Source organism: Branchiostoma lanceolatum, chromosome 11 (genome assembly GCF_035083965.1).
Source record: "Branchiostoma lanceolatum isolate klBraLanc5 chromosome 11, klBraLanc5.hap2, whole genome shotgun sequence".
Lineage (NCBI taxonomy): Eukaryota > Metazoa > Chordata > Leptocardii > Amphioxiformes > Branchiostomatidae > Branchiostoma > Branchiostoma lanceolatum.
Window position 1 is genome coordinate 4902707 of NC_089732.1, and position 22184 is coordinate 4924890.

At 40.2% G+C, this 22184-nt stretch overlaps 3 protein-coding genes across 6 annotated transcripts; 2 read left to right on the plus strand and 1 right to left on the minus strand.

The window, feature by feature from the left end:
• Window positions 1–247: 247 nt before the first annotated feature.
• On the plus strand, window positions 248–5141 carry LOC136444528 (leucine-rich repeat-containing protein 42-like). Its single transcript, XM_066442125.1, has 8 exons — window positions 248–378; window positions 715–877; window positions 1235–1309; window positions 1827–1949; window positions 2265–2353; window positions 2662–2769; window positions 3106–3214; window positions 3567–5141. Exons 1-8 carry the CDS (start codon window positions 325–327, stop codon window positions 3929–3931), a joined length of 1086 nt encoding a protein of 361 aa, XP_066298222.1. The 5' UTR covers window positions 248–324; the 3' UTR covers window positions 3932–5141.
• On the minus strand, window positions 4118–15679 carry LOC136444526 (FYN-binding protein 1-like). 4 transcript variants are annotated; one of them, XM_066442122.1, is made up of 13 exons: window positions 15373–15679; window positions 12373–13054; window positions 11448–11532; window positions 11033–11118; window positions 10428–10543; window positions 10052–10146; window positions 9424–9495; window positions 8630–8810; window positions 8037–8214; window positions 7382–7434; window positions 7131–7165; window positions 6690–6730; window positions 4118–6339 (listed from the first exon to the last, which is right to left on the minus strand). In XM_066442122.1, exons 1-13 carry the CDS (start codon window positions 15376–15378, stop codon window positions 6308–6310), a joined length of 1662 nt encoding a protein of 553 aa, XP_066298219.1. In that variant the 5' UTR covers window positions 15379–15679; the 3' UTR covers window positions 4118–6307. The 4 variants fall into 4 exon arrangements, with proteins under 4 accessions (XP_066298219.1, XP_066298218.1, XP_066298221.1 ...); XM_066442121.1 differs by having other exon boundaries at window positions 10052–10149; XM_066442124.1 differs by lacking the exon at window positions 9424–9495.
• A 2819-nt stretch (window positions 15680–18498) lies between these two features.
• Window positions 18499–21333, plus strand: LOC136445285 (galactose-3-O-sulfotransferase 3-like). Its single transcript, XM_066443204.1, has 2 exons — window positions 18499–18615; window positions 19418–21333. Exons 1-2 carry the CDS (start codon window positions 18539–18541, stop codon window positions 20826–20828), a joined length of 1488 nt encoding a protein of 495 aa, XP_066299301.1. The 5' UTR covers window positions 18499–18538; the 3' UTR covers window positions 20829–21333.
• Window positions 21334–22184: the final 851 nt, after the last annotated feature.

Below are 22184 nucleotides of genomic sequence, written 5' to 3' on the forward strand. Positions count from 1 at the left end.
CACATATACACACAAACACACACCCAAACAGTGAAACACAGACATTCACACACACACAATCACACTCATGATCACACTCAGCATAATGTAGTGTTATGTTCACAAAGTTAACACATTTCCACCTTTTTAATTAGTATTGGATGAACATTGTGATTAAACATTGTAATCAACATTGATCAGTTATATTGATTTTTGTCAAAATGTCAACCTTATTTTTGTTTAATTTTGACAGCAGAACGTGACCGCCACAGGTCACATACTTCAAATCGTTCACCAAGAAAGTTGTTCAGCCTCTGCCTGGACTTTGTTGCTGAAAACATCCAAATGGTGGACTCCCTTGTGGACTTCCCAGAAGTGGTGGGACACCAGCTCTTCAAGGTACTGACATTTGCAACTCTGCCAGCCTGGGTACCATCCTCCATGTTATTGCTGGTTCAATCTTTTCGCTTGCTAACCGCAAAAGATTGAACCAGCGGTTACTACAGAGGATGGTACCCACCAGGCTATAACTCTGCTAGACAAAAGTCCCAAATTTCTTTTGAGTTAACAAATTGATTGCATGTGTATTTGATGAAAATAGCATAAGTCGAGAAGCTGTGGATAGATGTTAATGATATTTGGTAGTGGGTAGGTATTAGTAAAACAAAAGTCAAGTTGAAGAATGGGCCTCCTGGCGGCTTCCTACAGTACTGCAGCTGAACTTGTGTTTTTCAGGTAGTCCAGGACACTGGGAGATTCAGCGTGCCTGGTGAGGCTGCTAGAACACTCGGCCTGTTCTGTGAGGCCTATGGGGACTTGGTTCTGAGTTCTCTAACGGTCAGGGGACAAGTACTACCACTGAATGATTATCTACAACCTGGGATTCAATACATGACAGGTAGGTTATTAAACTTTTAAAGGCACTGTCATATACGTGGTACCATTTTCTCTTGCAAATAGGATTTTTTGTGAGACTATGACAGAGCTAAGAATACAAGACTGTACAAGGTTAGATATAAAATTCTCAGTTACAAGACATCTGAATTATGTACACAACATCTGAATTGTGTCCAACACATCAATGAATAACTTTGGGACTGATAGTGGTCAATTTGGTGTCGTAAACCTATAATAATTGAGTTAATGATAATATGAGCATACTGCAATAGATATATGAACAAAATTAATTTGCATCAGACATTTCATTTTGTAATGGTTCAAATGTCCCACTGATCAACTTTGTTTTCTCTTCCAGCCCTCCAGAATCTGGACCTGAGTAACTGTGGACTGGGGGATGAGCATGGCATTCTGGGACAAATCAGTCAGATGCCTAGGTATGAGGTAACTGGATCCTAGCAAAGGTCCCGACTTTGTATTGTCAGAACATAGATTTTAGGGCTAACCCTTTGTAATAGCTTTCGGTGGGGCTACCCAACTTACAGCCAAATAAATCAATAAAATCAAAGAAATATTTTAAATTTCATTTATAGTTTGAACCTCTGTCAAATTAGCATGTGGATGAAATTTATATACTACCTTGGTCTAGAGCATATCCTGCCTCTGCCATGTTGACTGCTATGTACCCCCCAAGAACATGTCCCAGCAGGAAAACCTGCTTTATGTGGCTCAAGTCAACTTAATTGTACTGAAATACAATTGCAAGACTTATTGTCCATTCATAATCTAAGGTTACTTTTTAAGTGACGAAATGATTAACATAAACTTGAGTACCAGATAGATGCCAACTTTTCAATTTCAACCAACTTTAGCCCTGCAACAGTACTTCTCCATGGTGCTGAAATGCTTTCTCGTGTTCTTAATATTTTTTTATTATTTTATCTGTCCACCTAGTCTGATTCAGCTGAGCTTGCAGGGAAACTGCTTGTCCCACCGAGGTGTTCAGAGAGTCACCATGCCGTACAAGATGTTTGGGAGAGGGCCGGCTGGCCTGGAGGTGTTCAATCTGGCAGGTGTGTCTGTCTGTGTGTGTGTGTGTGTGCATGTGTTAGCTTGTGTGTGTGTCTGTGTGTGTGTGTGTGCTTGTGTGTTATTTTAGTACTTATATGCGAGCCGTGGCAAAGCCACATTGCACAACCACTAGCTACTTGAAAAAGCATCATGCTTCACCTCAATTGAGGATGACTGCTTTACTTTACTTAACTATGGCCCACTCATAACTTTGTTGTGCCTTAGGCTTGAATTGGATTATCATTTAGTATCAAATTGTATAGATAGAAATATATCATTTCTAAATTGATAAATGTTGTCCTTCAATTTCCCTGCAGACAATGCAGATTTGAATGACAAGGTCGTGGGTTGCCTGGTGCCATTCAAGAGACTACGAGCTGTCAATCTCTCCCAGACTGGTCTGACAGTAAGTTATCATTTGCTAGTCAACAGTATCTTGTTCGAATCTGAAGGTTTGTGGCTCTCTTTTCATCTATATACATACATGAAGTAATATGAAATTCTTTTTTTTTTAATGTGTATGAATTGTTGTATGTAGAGTTTACTTGTGTTTTTATGTTTGTACAGCTGCTTTCTATGGGTGAAATGCCCAAAATGAAGAAATTCAATTCAATATTTGTACCAGTGGGCTGTGCAGTGACAGTCTTACATTATTTCTGTGCAATTACCTGGTTATGGAGCCTGGATTGTTTTTGTAACTTCTTCCTCTGCTAGGAATCTGGGATCAAGAAGCTCTGTAATCTGGGCTGGGCAAAGCGGGAGAAGACGCTGCCAGAATTCAGTGAGGACAACGCGATCAGCAATGTTGGATGGGCACAGCAGGTGAATCACTATAGAACTCTACCGCTAGTAACAGTATTTCTGCTTTGATAAGGAAATTACTTTGGAGGTTGATGTTGATTGCCCCATACGACTGGCAATTGTGACTACAGAATAATGGCTCTTCAGCAATACAATGGTAACCATGTAATACTGTACAAGGAATTTCTTTCTTTTTAACCAGTAGTAACAGGCAATTTTTGTACAGATCATTGCAGATTAGTGTGCTGAATCTTTGTTTTAGATTTACCAGTACAGCAAAAAGCTATAAAAGGATTGAGCAGAAGACATGTTATAAGACTCACTAAGACATTTTGCTGTTGTGTGTTCCAATACAAGGTAGTGGAAGACTGGCTTCAACCTACAAAGAGACAGAACCCCTGTTTACCAGCAATTGTTGACAATGGGAATGACTCTGATCGACGATCACTGTCCCTGAGCAAGTTCTGTAAGTTTACACTTTTCACTCCATCTAAAGGAAAGGGCATTATTATTAGATCTGTTTCAGTATACTTCCTCCCAGTGAAGTATTGTGAAGTTTCTTTGGAGGCTGAATTTTAAGCTACCATAGACATGATAGATGGTCCAAGATAACTAATGAGAAAGATATAAGATTGAGTTAGTTCAGTTTCAGTTGAGACATTGTGTAATGGGCCTTTCTATTACACTGGTAGTAGCTGTGGATTACTGCATGAATAGGACAATTTAAAAAAAAAAGATTTCTTCATAACTATAATGGAGAGAAAGAGACATAAAGATCATAATATTATCATCATACCAGGATTTTCTTTATTTTGCAGATCGAAAATCTTTACCACCCAAACTGTCATACATGTATCTTAAGAACCAGCATAGAAGACTTCAAGGCCATCTACACCTGTACAGGAAAGTTCTCAACACCTCCGATTCAAACTACGTGTCTGTACCGTCTTCACGTCAGAGAAAACTTTCTTTCAACTTAGCACAAACGATTAAGCAATGTGGCAGCAGTGACGATGTAATATTTGAAAAAACTAAGACACTGCAAAGTAGACCACTGTCAGAACAAGACGGAAACAAATCGTTGAAGAAGGAAGATAACCTGACAGTCGTAGAACAAGAAAAGGACAAAGACAACCTTGACAGCTGGTCAGATGAAGAGGACTTGTTAAAGAGCTACTTGTAGCCAGAGTCTAAACCAACCCCAAACATGTCTCTATTCTCTGCCATGGGCTCAGAGAAGTGGTAGCCTTAATACCAGAGCTCTCTCTAAATCCATTGCTTGGCAGAATTTTGCTGCCCAGGTTAGACAAAAATTTTAACAGGGACCTTAGTGAAAGCTATAGCTCAGGGACTAAACAATGAATCACATACAGGCAAATTCATGAATTCCTGTTTATTGAGTGATTTATAGAATGAAAAATGTAATTGATATACTGCAATACAAGGTAGCATCCTCCTTGGTAGCATTAAATGCTCAATAAAAGTATAACTTACAATACCCATAGATGAAATACAAATGTAACCTCAGTATTAAGACTCAGAGGTTTACAAGATGAAGACCCCTAGAAACCACGCAACATTACTAATACTAGCAATTGGTCCCAGTTGACAAACCAAATGTACAAAAAATAATATGCTAGCTGTAGACTTATACAATCAAACTGTGTATGATGAACCACCAAAAACAACACCTGCCACCATTTGGTTATTAGTGCAGTCAACAAATTCTCAGTCATTCTATGGTAACATCATATTCTAAGACCATATCAATGTCACATATTTTCCCTTATGATTCTTCCACATCCAATGTTTGTATATGTCACCTTGAATGTAGTGCAACTTTTTTTATATAAAATTTGATATTTAGACATTAGGATTCATATTTGGTGCTACATAATCAATATACAAAATATAGCACAAGATACTGATATAAATTGTTTTAAGCATCTTAACACCCAGTAAATACAGTTAGAAAGTACATGTACTTGTAAATGCTTTGGATTGCCATTTATTTAATAGTATATTTTATATGTCAAGATAATTTCAATCGACAACCGCTATGTCCATGAGACAGAAATAATCCTTGTCAAAGTTTAAGAAGAGACTGGCTGTATTTCTTAATCCCTTACTAAATATTCATTGTTCTCTAGTCCTTAACTGTTCATTATTATTTTAAATGTAACATCTACAGACTAAGTGTTGAATTAAAAACAGAATGCAATGTCAGTATATCATTATGTAGTTTTACGCGAAGCACAAGAAAAAACATATCTGCAAAATAGTCAGTAATATTATTTGTAATTATGCATATGCAATACCAAGCAATTAAATTGCTTATTAATAGATAGCTTAAGAAAACATACAGTATTTTTACAATAAAGTTAACTTTATATTTTAATGAAATGTATTCATGTCATTGATTTGATTGCAGGAAAGCTCATTTAAATGTAAGCTTAGGCTACCAAAATGAAATAAAACCTCAGTACCAAATATAAATGACCACCTTTAGATATAGCTAAACATCAGATATGATTTGTCTTATTGATCAGATGGCCATTAAAAATCTCGGAAAAACAATTAACACTTTTTATTTAAGAATTTCATATATAAAAGGGAATTATGAGTTAAAGGGCATTTTGCATAGACATGTTTTGTAAAGTTCCAGCTTAAGGCACTCAACTACAAAATACTGTCATAGTATCATGTACACTGTTAGAGAGGTTTCTAGTTAACCTAAAAGATTGTCACAGTGTTATTTAAAACCTTAGACTAAGTTAGAGTGTATATTACACAAAATATGTCTACCTATACCTATAGTGTGTTGAATAGGTCCCGTTTTCAAATATCCCCTTTTTTACCTAAAAATTGCAGTGAAAAGTCTGAACATCTCCATTTCCACAATAGCATCATCATTATAAAGCTTGAGCTACAATAATTATAAAATTCAAATACCATGCACCTTTCAGGGTTGATAAAAAAAAAAAAGCCCGACGAGTTTTACTCTTGGTTATACAAGTTGTAAGTAGAATTTGATATGGCAGAAATATTAGCTGCTTCATCGAGTCTGGTATTCATCCCATTCTAGCTTTGCTCACTCCCTTGATGGCTAAATCCCTACAGAATAGCCTGGCTTCTGTTAAAGTATGGTAATACTAAAATAGAGAAACAACTGGCATTTGAATATTTGGCTAGAATGTAGGCGAGATTTCCTATACGCTCTGAGTCACACAGTCCTCGAAACAGAACTTGAACTGAGGTATTCTCAAATTTAATCCCCGTTACACTCTGAGCTAATCTGAGAAATACTCCACTACCGAAATAATGCAGAAAGTAAGGACCAAACATTTAAATGCAGACTAAGTGCCAGACTATTCTGTGTGAAAGAGATTTTTGTAGCCAACTGGAACTAGAATATAGGATGGATTCCAGGCTAGAATCCTACAAGGTCCTCTCCAGTTGGGCAGACAACATCATGTGTCCTTTGCTGAGAATGGTGAAGGGCACCCCGCGGCCACATCCAGTCAAGGGACTGACCGGTCAGCTGTTCAAGTTGTCCTTGTTAGAACTCCTCGTACACGTCTTCTTCTGCAGCTGGAAAATGTCACCCAATAATTTTAGAAACTATTTACTTTTATTTATCTTATTGTACATCAATATGTACAGTCTGAGAAGTTCGGTTAAAACAACACAAACTATCATGAAGGTAGTGAGTCAGGTTTTTGGACCCCAGCAAAGTAATGACAGCATTAGATTATAGATGTTTAATATGATAACTGCATGTTTGATGATTTTTTGTTCACAATGCAGAATTCTTCAAAAGCCTTATCTACCCTTGTGCCATGTACAGAAAGTAGCTAACTTCCTTCTTATGATACCTAGTAGAGACGCTTGCAATTTAAGCGAAATGTTAACCGCTATGAAAATCTAAAACCTTTACATACCTTCCTCTTCCCGTTGTCTGCAGTCGTCGTAAGTCCCTTCACTGAAATTACATTATGAAAATTAGCTGAATTACTTTTTTATTCACCGTTGGAGAACACTTTGTTTATTAGTCTAGAGTGTTAACATCGGGCATTGTTTAATTACTTTGCAACTATAGAAAAATAAAGCACCCACCAAGACATCCCAAAAGGATAGGTTTCCCACAGAATGCAGCTTGCAAAAAAAGCAAAGACCTTTTGTTGAATGAGACATATATTATTCCTTAATTTAAGAAATAAAGAATATAAGATGGACCAAACAAGGTTTCTAACCAATCATATTTAAGGGCAGACAAGGTGGTAAGAATTCATCATCATTTCCCATTGCCACAAATACTGTTGTGAAGATTCTGTTCATGATTCTGACCCCACCCCATCTAAACTTAAAACTGATGGACTTACTCTTCCTCTTCCACCCCCAAGAAGCTGCTGCTAGACTGTAGGACAAGGAAAGGTTATTAGTCCTTTGTTTGATGTGAAAATAGATTCTTAAAATATGCAAAACTACATAAACCACATAATCAAATGGAAACAATTACTAGTAGCTGATTGACAATGAGATGAAACATTTACAATGAAATGAATACATTTGATTTTTCTTTTTTGATATTCTATATGAAAAGTTCAGAAAAATCTTTTTTTTGATAACTTACACTCTTTCCTGTCTGTGTGTCCATCTCCAGACTGTTAGCTATGATGTAACCATCTGTAATTATACAGAATATAAAACATATAAGTGTAATATGAAACCCCAATCCCTTTTAGCTGTCCATATGTTAAACCTCCATTGCATTAATCTGCTGGCCATGGGTTACATAAGTCCGCCACTTTGATAAACAGTCAGTTTGAGAGATCTTTAGTGCAGCACCCCCTAGGTATGCACAGTTTAGATATACAAGAGTACATTATACTGGGGGACTTTGGGTTAAAGATCTGTTTGGATGTATCTTTTCAGGGTAGCGGAAATATGTACCCTGGCAGAATTATCTTAGTAGATTGCATTCATATATAATCTGTACATTATCTTAGGTCTGCATTTTGATCTTGCTGTGACAGTTTCATTTTAAATTTGGCAGAGACATCAGAATGTCAATTCAGCACCAAGGTCAGGGCTAACCATTATCATTGGATTTTTTCTCTGTTCAATTACTAAATAAAATAGTGCATGGAAACAGTCATTTCTTACAGTTTTCTGCAAATAGCAAGACTACTTGCCTGAGTTCCAGTGTATCTTTTCAGGGTAGCGAAATTATGTACCCTGTTAGAACTATGATGTTACAACAAAGAGAGAGTTTGTGTCACACATACATCTGCCTTCTACGTTCCTGGCCAGCCACTTCCCATCCGGACAGTCCTCCATTTTGACCACCGTCAGGAGCTCGCCCTCCTTGACTAGCAGGTCTAGTTTGTCGTGTTTCATGGCCTTGTCGGGAACGTGTACTACGCAACCTCGGCTCAGTGTCTCCAGTTTGTCATCTGGGCGGAGCTGTGAAAAAAGAGTGGAACTTGGGTAAGTTCATCCTTTGTGTAATCAGGTGTAATGGCCAAGTGAGTAGATTGTTTGCCTGGCATTCGATAGGTCATGAGACCAAATGGTACATGCTTAGAATAAAATTATAGAACATAACCTACTTAGTAAGCTTATATTTTCAAATCTCATCACTGTGGAAGGACCAGGACCTCCTTTCACACTACCCCCCAGTTGCTTCATTACCTCGCTAAAAATAAAATCTTGACTTGAACCCTGACTGACCTTTAACTTTTTCTTGACCTCCTTTACCTCCTTCTCTTGCCTCTTCTCCTCTTAGCAATTTATCATAATTAAGAAAGAGTCATTGAAATTATAGAATAATTGTAGAATCACACATTTTAGAATAAAATCAATTAGAACATACACTGACCTTGAACTTTTTCTTGACCTCCTTCTCCTCCTTCTCTCTCCTCTTCTGCTCCTTCTTCTCCCGTTTCTCCCTCTCCTCCTTCTCCTTCTGCTCCTTTCTCTCCTGCTCCTTGCGAAGTTTCTCGTCCTTCTTGCGAGCCTTCTTGTCCTTATCCAGGATATCTTCTGTTGACTCACTTTTACTGGAAAACCAAGCAACGAGTTTGAAGTCTTAAAGAAAGTGTTAAGAGTTTGTTCCTTTTCGACAAAATTAGATGAATCTAAACTGACAGTAGACAGTCTGTATTTTTTGTCTTAACAGTTTCCTTTGAATTTTCCTAAAATTACAACTCACTTTTATAAAAAAAACAAGCAACAAGACTACGTTTTTCTTTTTAAAGTCTTATAGAAAGTGTGAAGAGTTATTTTGTTTCTTTTTACTTTTTTTGATGATTTGGTATTGAAATATGTCTTATAGGATAACCAAGAAGTCTTATGATAATTTCAGTATTAAATCATTCTTGCAACAAATCTGAATAGTTTTGTGCTGAAAATCTCTGGTTTCTTCCATTTTATGATAAGTTTGTTTTATCTTTAACTCTCATATCTTAATAAATATTACTTTCTTTTCCTCCAAACACTTTGATAACTATGAATAGCATGCCATCATGACAAATAACAGCAACACCATAGAGATACCTAGGAGCTCCAGATGGTATAGCTACCAGGCTTTAATCCCATGCAGTTAGACTGTACATGCATTCCATGCACACAGAAGAGACATGTTAGCTGAGGGGCACCATAGAGACTACCTACCCACAGGCACCCTTTGAGACCTGCCCATTGGAACCCCAAAGACGAAAGGAAAGGTGAGAGAAAGTCCCCATCCTAGAGAAAAGATCATTCAACTCAAGACAGTGTGATCGGAGAAAAACAGAGAAAATCATCAAGTGAAATGAAGTAAAAAGCCTAGCTTAAAGCAAGACAATTGTAAGGTTTCATGCATTCTGATTGTCCATTGAATATCTTTATGTACTGAGAATCAACAGATGTATGTCAAGAATACTGCGGCACACAGCAACAAAGTATGAAATAAGGTCTGAAAATTTTCCTTAAGTTTAAGATAAAATAGCAGGTCTTTTTTTATCATATCCCTATTCTTAACATCAATATAATTTGGGTATGATCACTCTAAAAATATGTCACAAAACAATCATGTTAACTTTGGCCATACACATCTGCTATAGGATCAAAAAGGGATATAAAGGGGTTGCATAAAAAGGAAGAAGAGTTGATTCACAATTGCCCGTAGTACAGTATGTAGACACAATTTTTTACACCACCCCATAAGCCCCAACCCCTGTCAGTTCCTTATATCTATTCTTGTGGTAAATACTTGAAGTTTGTGCTGTCAAGTCTTCAAGGTCAACGCACGAGTCCTGACCTTCTGTCCAGCTGTGAGACCTGCTCTTGAACTTCATCCAGGCCTTCGTACAGGTCCTCGTCCTCTCCCTCCTCCTCACTGTCATTCCTTCTCTGCTGCTGCAGCAAACAACACACAAGCCAAATTTTTATCATTTTTATTTTCATTTCACATGTGTCTGTCATCAACATAAAAAAGATAAACTTTTTGGTAAATCAGTTTCAAACTCCAGAATTACTGAGACATTGATTGAATGCAAAGCGCAATTAGAGTAATGCAGATTATATGATATTTGTTTATGTATAAACAAGCATATATATGACATGTTTGCAAGATCTATGATGTACCTACCTATAACCTTATGGGCTTTAGCTTAAGCAAAAACTTAGTGACTCACATTGTTAGTCATGATGTCATCATACGTCTCATCGTCCTCAGGTTCAGGTTCGTCGTGTCTGGGCGTGGCAGGGAGGCCCATTCCGTGCAGCGCAGAGGGGACAGGAGTCGGCAGACCTGGCAGAGAAAGATCCTTCTAAGCTGGGGACTGCCATATGTTCTGACACCACTGTGTTCCGACACCCCTCAGTGTCCCGACACCCCTACATGTATGTTTCAACAACCCTATGTCCCAACGCCCCACAACCCTGTGTCCTAATGCCCCTATGTTCCGACACCACTATGTTCAGACGCCCCTTTGTTCTGACCCCCTTACCGGGTATCTATTTTTGACCCCCCTGTGTTCCGAAACCCTTATGTCCAGACACCCCTTTCTTTAGACACACATATATTCAGACATGCATATGTTCTGACAACCCTATGTTCCGACGTCCCTATGTTCTAGCGCCCCTTGCCACAAATTTGTTCCGATGCCCCTATGTTCCAACACCCCTATGTTCCAAAACCCCTTTATTCAGACGCCCATATATTCTGACACCCCTATGTTTTGACACTCCCATGTTCTGACACCCACTATGCTACTCCCTTACAAAACTTTGTACACACCAGGTGTTCTTGGACTTGGCAGCGGGGGAGGACGATTCTCTGTATCCTCATACACATCCTCCTCATCTTCTTCTTCCATCGGTTTTCTATTGGTCAGAGGTAGGGATGGATCAACGAAGGATTATCATATGTTATACACTCGATGTCACTCCTGGTCGTAAAAGAGAAGACAGACACTTTGTACAATTTTCCAGGTTCATTGCTCCAGGGAAATTCCCTGAGCTGTTTTCAACAAGTACATTGAACAGTGGACCATGGCTTATACGCGTACACGCGTGCACGTACGCGCGTGCACGTCAGGTGAGTGACAACCACCAGGAATCAAACTCAGGACCTCTTGGTCCAGAGGCAGGGTGACTAATGACAGGATTACATAATGCATGCCACAGTAACAACAGGAGCTTTTGAGACTTACATTTCCTCTTGCCTCTCCTTGTTCAGACGTGCCCTGGCGGTCTCCACGTCTTCATACATGTCACCATCTTCATCGTCCTCAAACACTAAGTAACAAAATGAAAGAAAAAAATGGTTTCAGAACAGGGTTGTTACCAGGCCTTGACTAAGTTTTTTTTTCATTGTCTTACCAAACCCCTATGTTCTGACACCTATGATGTTAGGGGTGTAACGTTAACCAATGTCAATAATTTTCAGTTTGGACAAGCCAATTTTGTTTGGCAAGATGATGAAAAGGCCATAATTTTTGTCATTGGTAACAAGATTCTATCAAATGACTATGCTGCAGAAACATACTAGCTACATAGTCAATATCATTTGTCAACCTGCAAAAGTGCGAGTTATTTCTTATAGTTTTCTGCAATCCTGAATTTTTTTGTAGGTAGATAGTTCAGGGCCTGCTATGAGCAACATGCAGTCAAAACTGCCCAAAATGACCACTCAGGAGGCCAATAAAATCTGATCTTTGCGGACAGATTGTCACTATAGACAGAATACTTCATGCTTGAGGCAATGTCAAAAATTTTCTAACGGTCCACCAATAAGTGGTCACATTAGGCATTAGGTCTTTATATAGAGGTGGCCTTTGAAAGAAACTACTGTAAATCCATTTAATATTACGGTTGGGGGGAGAAGTTCACAGCATTTAATTTTAATGGTGGGAACAAACATCGCTGTCCCAAATGTAAGTAATCAAATATTTGTGATGATAATCTTGATTGACTAGTGACTGTTGAATTAGCTAGAATAAAATTACCGTTAACAAATCAAGAATAACACTATGATGATGATGATTTTTTATTCAGTAAGAAACTGGCGGGTTATGTTGCAACATAATCCAAATTCCGTTCTTAGTACAAATATGTTTCTACATACTATCCCCCTACCTTCATCAGGTACTGGAGGAGGAGGTGGAAGTGATCTCCTGTTCTGTCCCTCTGTCTGCACATCGGGGAGCTGCACCTCAGGCGGTCGCGCCGGTTTCTTGGGCGGCTCGCCAAGAACCTCCAATGGCGGCAGCAGCTGTAGGGTGCCCTTTCCACTGTCGTTTTCAGTCGGAGTGGCGTGGTTTGGCGCTGGTATTCTCTCGTTGTCGTGTGCTGCTTTGGGACTGTTGTTCACAGGCTTGAGAGGGCTTCGCGGGATTGTCGGACTGACTGTAGTCTGTGGAGATCTGCGCGGCACCTGCGGCTTTGATCCCGAGAGATCTGAAGTAGACCCGGTCGACTTCTTCTTTATTGTCTGTTTCAGTTCGTCCATCGAGATGCCCAGCCCGGGTTTCATGCCCGGAGGTCCGGGCGATCTCTTTGGAATAGCGGGCTTGTTGGAGTGTGGCTCTGGCCTAGCAGGAACATCAGGCTTCCTCGCTGTCGGTGGCTTCATCATAATGATGGGGGTGGCATTGCCTCCACTGTTGACGGGAGGTTTCCATGTTTTCTTGGGTACAGTAGGCTGGGGTGCAGGCTTCACGGGCTCCACTTGCTGCTTTGCGAACATCTGCGCCATAGCCTTGACAGATGTCTGGTTGCTGAGACTTTTGGGATCGTCGTAGATGTCATCGGCCTCACCCTACACATACAAGACAAGAAATAAGATGAAGTTACTTTATATTTTGTGGTGAATAGAAAAGGCTGCTTATTAAGTACAGCCAGTAGGTACCCATCAGAGTAATGACTCTATTGTAGTGCCTTTTAACCTGCTCAGGGCACCTCCTTGATCACAGAACCTCCATTTTATGTCCCTTCGGAAAGACGAATGCAGCTCCAACCAGGATCCCCTTCTTAGGATTCAAACCAGGGTCTCCTAGCTACAAACTACATGTAACTGGAACCAGGAGCTGACAACTGTGAGGCGGCTACCAATTCAGCTACAGGGACATTAAAGCAATCACCACTTTAGGCTGTAGATTTAGAGCTTCAAGCATGAAAACAAGTGATTCACGCAAAACAAAAGTTTGTGGCCATTGGAAAAGTATTCAGTATCATGTACAAAATCGATACCAGCTACATGTACCAGACCCCTTTAGGCTTACATACCCAGTGCTACATATGATTCTACACTTCCCTGCTTTTTAGATGCAGCAGCTGGTATAACAATACATGAAATGTACCCAAGCAGCACTTCATAAAGAATTATAGGCATACTTAATGACTTTGCATATACCCTGTGACATTAGTGTCAATTTTTTTATTTTTTTTCAATTTATGGCATATATTTGCTTACTTTGCAGGTGCTCTTTACAATTCGCAGTATGGTAGAAAACTTTTTTTAACATACAAAAATTGATGCACACGTGGATGTCATCCATATAATCGAATCACACATGGCTAGTTAGAGATGATAAAACAATAACAAACTGAGTTTATAAGCACGACACTTGAGCCACGTGTCATACCGAAGGTCAAAGTACATTAGTCAAGCACCTCTCCAAATCTGCTCATGTTAGGAAATGTTTGATGCAAGAACACATGGAAAACATCAAATATCACATTTACCAATTATGTGTGTATGAATATGGTATATAAGGATTAAATATGGTTGGCAGCATGGCAAATGCAAAGCATTTCAAAATTGGAAATTGTTTGCATTGCTAGGAAAGCTTGAGCACATCGCTGTCGCTAGTGTGTGACCTAAAGGAATTTTCTCTCTCAAGATTACCAAATTGGATCAGTTTTCAAAACACACTAAAACATTGATAAAGAAGAAGAACATTATTGCGCGACAATTGCAACAGGTACAATGTATGGCAACTTGTAGATATAACTGCCTCGCCACCTGGATCAAATTCTGTGGATCCTAGGGGTCGGCTCAGCTCGGACATGTTGTAAGGGATTTCATTCGTCATTTTGGATGGTGACGTAAAGCTGGCGGCCCCGTGTATGAGGGAGCTTCAGGTGTAAGCCTCAAGCGTCAAACCTCTGCACGTAAAAGAACCCAACACACTTATCGAGAAGAGTAGGGGTGACCCGGTGTGCTTGGCCAGAAACGCGAGCCGTAGCGAAGCCGCGCATTGCACATAACTACAAGCTACTTGAAAAAGCATCATGCTTCACCTCAAATGTGGATGCCTCGAAACGAAACGAACAAAGTATTTCTAATATGTAACAATTTTGAAGAACTAATTCTAATACATGAATAACAGTGGAGACAATCTTTCCAATTTAGCTTTAACAAAATATCTAACATTCTGCAGATGAAAAGGAATGAAGACTGACTGTAACTGTTAACCAGTTCAAGAGATTTAATTTGAAAACAATTCGCAGCTTCTGACAACTATGAAGAAAAATTTGAAAGTGAAAGTAGATTAAAATTGTCCATGAAGGTGGGCAAGTTTCTGAAGCAGGAAACAGTTGTAAGAACTCACATCAAATATCTGAGGAGTCAACAATGGCCAAAATATGTTGCCACTCTTAAATGATTCATTTGGGTTCGCATGAAATTTGAACCTCAAAGCATATTTGGAATACACCCCGTTGCAACAGATGTATTTAATCATAAAGACATACACATTTCAACACAAGGAAGTAACAGTCGACAAAAAGCTGGGGAATATTTTCTTGAAAACACTAACTTCACACCCATTTGGAGATATATCGATGGCTCCTTTCGTGCCCTGATCAGCGGAAGGGAGTTACACGTGGTTACAGAAACTGTGAATTGCTATTATTACTATACAAATGCAAAATAAACAGCTCCGCCCCCAATAAATCTTAAGCCTATAAATACTGTGTTTGACAATACCACCGTTTCAGCAGCAACAATCGGATAGTACACGGCTTGCGGAAGTTTACTTCCCAAATTTGGTACGAATTTTAAACTTCTTCTTATGAGAATTTTCCCCACTCGATCATATAGAAATGACTTGACGAGAGCAAATAAAGACATACCTCCATGGTGAAGTTTGAGGTTAGTTTCTTGCCACGACAAAAACAAGTTTTCCTGCAAGCAAATGATTTCCTGATCGTGAGATCGCGGTGACCAGTCCAAGTTTGGAGCTCAAGTTCTCGCCAAATCGTCAATCAGTGTCCCCAATGGAGCGGATAAGGCACCCGAAAATCAATCCATCCACATGTCGTACTCGAACGTTTACTTCTACGCCCTAATATTTGACGTAGAAAGAAAGTGAGAAGAATTTGTGAATTGTCACTTCCGGGTTCTGGCTCTCACTGGGGACTTTTTGGCGAGGGAAAATTTGCATACAAGCTTTTGGACGATGCAACTACATCGTGGGGGAGGAAAGGTGTAAATTAGCTTCACTAACTTTATTTTGCAAGAAAAATCATTCTAGTACATTCATAAGATGTACTAAATGTTTTATATTTAAAACGTTTATACTATAAAATACCATACATTGCATGACTTGTTGACCAAAATATTGTTAGTTTTCCTGTTGAATTTACAGCGCCCCTATACGCCTATAACCTTCGCCAAGTCACGTGATATAAAGTTTTCAAACTCTTGCCCTTGACCAATCTTCAAGCAGATGTTGGGAGGCAAAGTCGTTACGTTTTCCCAAGGAGGTTTTAAGATTAAATCTCTTTGGTTTTCCTAGCTTTGTTTGTTTGTATTGCATACTAATGGAGATCTTTAAAAATAGTAACAACAAACATACCCGGTGGACCGCCTCAAAGGCGTAACACACCAGGTTTCCACTGAACCGTTACAAGCTGCATGTCCGGACAGATTTATTTGATCCACTCACACCGGGAAGGGCCCCAACTCTTTTTGATACACGTTGTGTTTTCTACGTATTCGAGGCGTGGCTTTTCTCTAACACGGGGCCTGCGGGGCGTCCCTTAAGCGCCCGTCACAAATACACAAATAAGAAATTCAGCTCGGCCGACGTGTTGGCGAGCTTCAAATGTGCATTTTCGGCCGAAGTACGGCCGACGTCCTGTCGACTACGCGGGCTTCGGACGATTTTTAGAAATCATAGTTGATCCAAATATTGGCCTTTTACCAGGTTAGTCGATACTGACTTCGTCCATGTCCAACAGATGGTACCATCTCATGGGGGATTTTTAGTTTTTCATTGGAAAATACGGTCGACTCGACCGTATTTTCCAATGGAAAACTAAAAATCCCCCCGGGTCGACGCTCGGGCGATTTTCGAGCGTCAGGCGATCTACAAATTCGGCCGACGCTCGCATGAATTGTGACACTGGCTTAACCGAAGCTATGTACTCATCTTGACCTTTAAAGTTGAAAATCGCAAATCAGCGCTCCCCCCAAAAATAAACACCGGTGCCGTTCTGTGCTAAGCAGATATTGGGTGGTATGGTGTATCGTCCTTTGCACCAGCTGACATCTTATGACTGATTTCAATTAAGGACTCCAAGCAGATGTTAGGCTGTGGCTGCCTGTAACTACCTGTATCTGAGATAGAGAGGAATATCGATAGATATCACTTCTGCAAATGAAGACCTAATTGATAATTGATATGAAAATACTGTAATTCCGTAGTGGTGAATGACGGGAATTTCATTATTGCGGCATTTGGAAGTCAAGCAAGGTTAAACATCATTTTAGATATAAATCATACAAATTAACATAATTTATAAGCAAATGCTACAATAGCCTTCTTTGCTATAACTTTCATACTTTGACAACTTGTTTTTTTCTAGATCTGTGTCTTCGCATCTATAAATCAAGATCCTTTTGATGGATTTGTATGAAATGTGGCATGTCGGTAGTCAATGAGGGTATCAAACACTGTAGCCACACCGAAAGCACCATAATTACTTCACGGAGCATTGTATTGGTAAACAGACAATTATACTGTGACGTTTGCAGCGACGAGCTCTTGCATCAAGTTACTGGCAGGGCGGCTGTCCTTCACGTTTCGTAGGCACGTTTCGCCGGAGGGGCGGGCGATCTCACTGAGGACGCCATTTAATCTCAGTTGTCGACGCTGCACGACCGTGTGAGCCATAAAATGTAAAATATCTGATGGTTGACGAGGGGACAAGGAAGCAACTGTGACTGTGGAAAACGACTTAGGTACTGTTTAGTGTCAAACTAGTGTGAAACAACGTAGTGGTCGGTAAGTACCGTTTAAAAATGTTATAATTATAAGCTCTTGCGAAATCTTGATCAGAAACCGAGTAAAACACATGAATCAGGATCGGGATAAACACTCACCAAGAACGGACCAAAGAGTTGTCATGATAATGCTGAATAGCCCATTTTGGATACATGTACATGTACGTATATGATTTAGTGCCTAAAAGTGTCGAATTTATGGTTCCTGACGTCGACAGCGATTTGTGACCAAAAGATACAATTGAGAACATTGTTAACAGATCGTCAATGGAAAATTTGTATATTTTCCTTTGAAATGATCCCTCATTTGTTATGATCCCGCTTTTGGTGCAGTGAGCACCACGACTGGGTTTTGTCGGAACGTGCCAAAGCGTCGAAATGCTCCTGCCAACATGTCAGACACTGCCGAAAGGGAAACGGCATTTTTGTTTTGTGACGCACTCACAAAGTCAGCTCTGAAGGTTAGACATCATTTCATGCACAAGTGATTCGATGGCGTATCGCCACTGACCTCTGACCTCTGACAATGGCATCGTGTGACGCGATCGGTTGGGTGTTTCGCCCAGAACAGAGAGGTCCTGGGTTCGAAACCACTGCCATGCCCCGATGTTGTGCCCTTGGGAAAGGCACTTTACATGACTTTCCTCACTCCACCTAACGTTAGGTGTGAATTGGTACCTGACTTCGGTTGGGGAAGGTCGTATTGAGGTCACCATCAATGCTGGCGCCGAATGGCCCAAAGTGCAAATGTGGGGCAAATATGCATCTGTTGTGCATTATGTGATTGTAAACCCTGCAGCAATTCAGCAATGGCTGCCATTGCACGGGTAATTTCTGAGCAATAAACCAATTGCCATAAAGTAGTATAAACTTTATGTCACTGTACAAATTCTAGATCTCTGTCTTCTTGGTTGCTGTGAACATGCATATAGTTTGCCACGATAAGTAACATCAGAGAGTTTCTACACAGTTTTTTGTCATGACTGCTAATTTTGTTTAAAACTTACAGCCATGAGACAACCCTACGTGTACTTCATCTTCCTCCTGGTCATGCTGGGCCTACTGTTTGTCGGGACCCCACACTTCAGGTAAAGCTAGTATCTACCAGACTCCGCAGGTGGCTAGACAAAATATTAGAAATTGGCCAATTAATGACAGTTGTGAATTCCAGAGAGTTTTTTTTTAGTAATTTTCAACCGCTTCCAAAACAATCGCCAACCTTGGTTGGACAAGTTCGATGGACAGTCCTAGATGTGTGACAGATCTAGACGCTAGAAATTGAGCCAAAATAGACTGGATACTGAATGAATGAATGAATGAATGAAGACCTTTATTGTACATGTTTGCCCCACTGGGCTAAGCACAGGTCACATGTTACTATATACATATTCACGAGTATATAAACATCTAGCTTGCTCTAGTACAGTCTGCAATGAAATCTACTTCGTCTTCTACTTTACCTAGACTAGAGGATACTATAGATAGAGGATGCTCTAGAGGATACTATGTCGGGGGAGTCAGCTGGCCATAGAGTTTACATAAAAGTCTAATTTTGTGTGGATTGCAAACTGTAACCCTATGGCTGGCTGAGTGCTCTGGTGTATTATATCTGGATAAGAATGAAGACATTAGAGTGCATACATCCGCGAAAAGGTTTGTAAGTCACTGAATAAAAATAATCTTTGTACACAACTGGGACCGCATCTGTACGCAGCGACGCCTATAGCTGCAGTGCAAAGTGAATCAGTCAGACTTGATTCTGCCCTGAGGAAGGTGACAGACGGTTGTGTACAAAGAGCCTTTTTATTCATAAGACTGTAAACAATTTCAAAGAGAATGCGAAATCAGTTACTAACGAATGGGATTTACAATTTTCCCATTATTTTTCAGTCGCCTGCACACCGATGTCATAAATTCGAAGACACCGCTTGCACGTTCGATGTGGAAGAACGTCCCACGCATGTCGTCAGTCGTCGAACCGTCGCTTCCCTGGCTGGAGTGCGAGGGAGGGAGGGAGAGAAAACGCCTTGCTTACCCTAAGAACCACAAAGTAGGAGGGACCACTTTCTCGTCCATACTAAGTCGTTATGCATACACCAAACGACTGAATGTCGTTATTCCGAAACCGTGGACTACTGCGAGCAGGATGTATCCGTACAGGCTGTACCCTAAATATTACATGCCCCCTCCTCCCAATCAAACGTTTGACATTTTTCTGCACCACGTTGTTTATAACAGAAAACGTTTTCCACAGATAATGCCAAAGGACACGGCCTACGTCACTATCATTAGAAAACCTTTAAATCATTTGAAATCAGCCTGGAGTTTCTACCATTACAAGAAAAGGTTACGGTTGTCAAAAAGTAAGAATCCTATCGCAACGTTTTTGGCCGATCCGGCAAAATATGATCACAACTGCGGACACGGCATACATCTACCGGTTTGTTTCACCCAAAATTCAATTTCGGTCGATCTGGGATTCCCCCCTAGTGACAACAAAAAGGTGACGTTAGGTTCAGACCCTGACAGGAGAGAGGAAATCACACAAAAGTTCGTGCAAACGATCGATCAAGACTTCGACCTGGTGATGCTCGCAGAGTATTATGACGAATCGCTGGTCCTTTTGAAACGCCTGATGTGTTGGACAATGCAGGACATCGTCTACTTTAAGAGTTCAAACGTCCGAAATCGCCATGGCGAAGAGATTCAGCTTCCATCGGAACTCCGGCAAACCCACAAGGACTGGAGTTACGTGGACTACGCACTGTACGACCACTTCAACAGGTCACTTTGGAGGAGGATAAACTCAAGTGGTAACGATTACTGGGGGGAAGTAAAATATTTCAAAGAGTTGAATAAGGAGATACTTCACCATTGCCAGGACCCATGCTCCTTTCACAAGGGGAAGCCACCTTTTGAGGTGAACAGTACAAGATGGGGCCCCGGGTTCACCGTAGACAGCGATATGTGTTTGTTACTGAGAAGAGACTTTTCGTGTCATATGTTTATTCAAGCCGAGCGTGTCGGCAAATCGCTGCGGCTGCCTCAGCAGAAGCACAGGAGAGGCAAACCTACAAACCCGGTAATGGCCGTGGTGACACCGTACTGTATATATTGTGCGCTGAGAAAGGGACTGAGAAAGTGTGAAAACCTGGACACCTTGAGCCACTTTTACCGAGACGGCTACATCAGCGAGGAGGTCTATCAGGAGACAAGTCAGCAACTGTGCGGAAATCATCAGACAAAAGTTGGAAACAGAAGAAGAAGAAAGAAGCGCCGAAGTTACCGAAAAAAAATGTAGTGAATCAGTTGGGAGGGGTTACAGGCCACGCCAGAGAAAACACGTTCTTTTACTTCCAATGTATTTTTCTAAATTAGGAACTTTAAAAAGTTTATGTTAGAAGCCAGGTTAAGTGATGTCGATTTAAGAGACTACTACCATAAGGCTTAGCCTCGAATCCAGTCTTGTTAGCTTTATACCCCGCCGGTCGGAGACCGTTGGAAGCGGACTATTGATAAAAGCTAACAAGACTGGATTCCAGGCTACATACGGATGCATCCAACAATGACTGAGTGTCTTGCCATGGGCTTTCGTAAGGCCTTCTACAGTTATCTCCAATCAGATCTCATGGTTACGAAGACCGTATCCAACTGGCAGAAGATATCTAAATTGCAACCTTAGGTTGCAATAAAATCTTCTTCTGCCAGTTGGATACGGTCTTCACAACCATTAGATCTACTTGGAGATCACTTCTACAGCAATAAGTTAGATCAAGGACATTACGTAGGACTATATACTAGTGATGTCCTTGGATAGATTCACGAAAGGAAATGCAATGATTTTAACATAGTAATTACACGATGTATGAGGACATCACAATGATGATGATGATGGTGATGATGATGAATGTTTTTTATTGCACAACAGATATATACTTACTTAGTTCGAGCTTCCGCTCGAATCAATCCAGAGAGCTTCCTCCACAGCACTTTAGCCTCCATGGCCCTTCGAAGTTCCTTAGTATCTTGTAAGCTAGTTTGTATCACACCGTAGATTGTCTAAGTAAGCGACTCTTCCGAAGACGCGGATATCATAGGCAATGTACTGCCTCTTATCCGAACACTCTGATATGATATGAGTTCAACTACTGTTTACTCTGTAGATCTTTAAGTATAACAGTTCCATTCTCTAATGTAGATATGCATTGCTGGTGTACATCTGCACATATAGATTACGTACGGAGACCATACTAACTGGATAAAAGATGAATAGATAAGAATATAAAGTTATAAATGAATAAATAAATAACTTTTCAGGCTAGACCAACACACGGGAAAACTCGCATGATATTGATGTAACTTACACAACACACACGACGAAACATTGTCGTATGCAATGACGTACATTACATCATCATCATTACATTATCTAAAATGTAGATGATTTGATACATACGTGTACTAGTTAACGTTACCTGTACCCAAACATTTGTAAAAAAAACATGTTGATATAACTCAAATCAACCTTTTAGTTGCATATTTCCGTATGATTATCCTATATGCTGTGATATTATCATCCGTCTTTTATGTACCTTTAGATATAGCTTTACACGTTAAACAGCCTCATTACCCTACACATTGGGTACCTGCCTGTGGC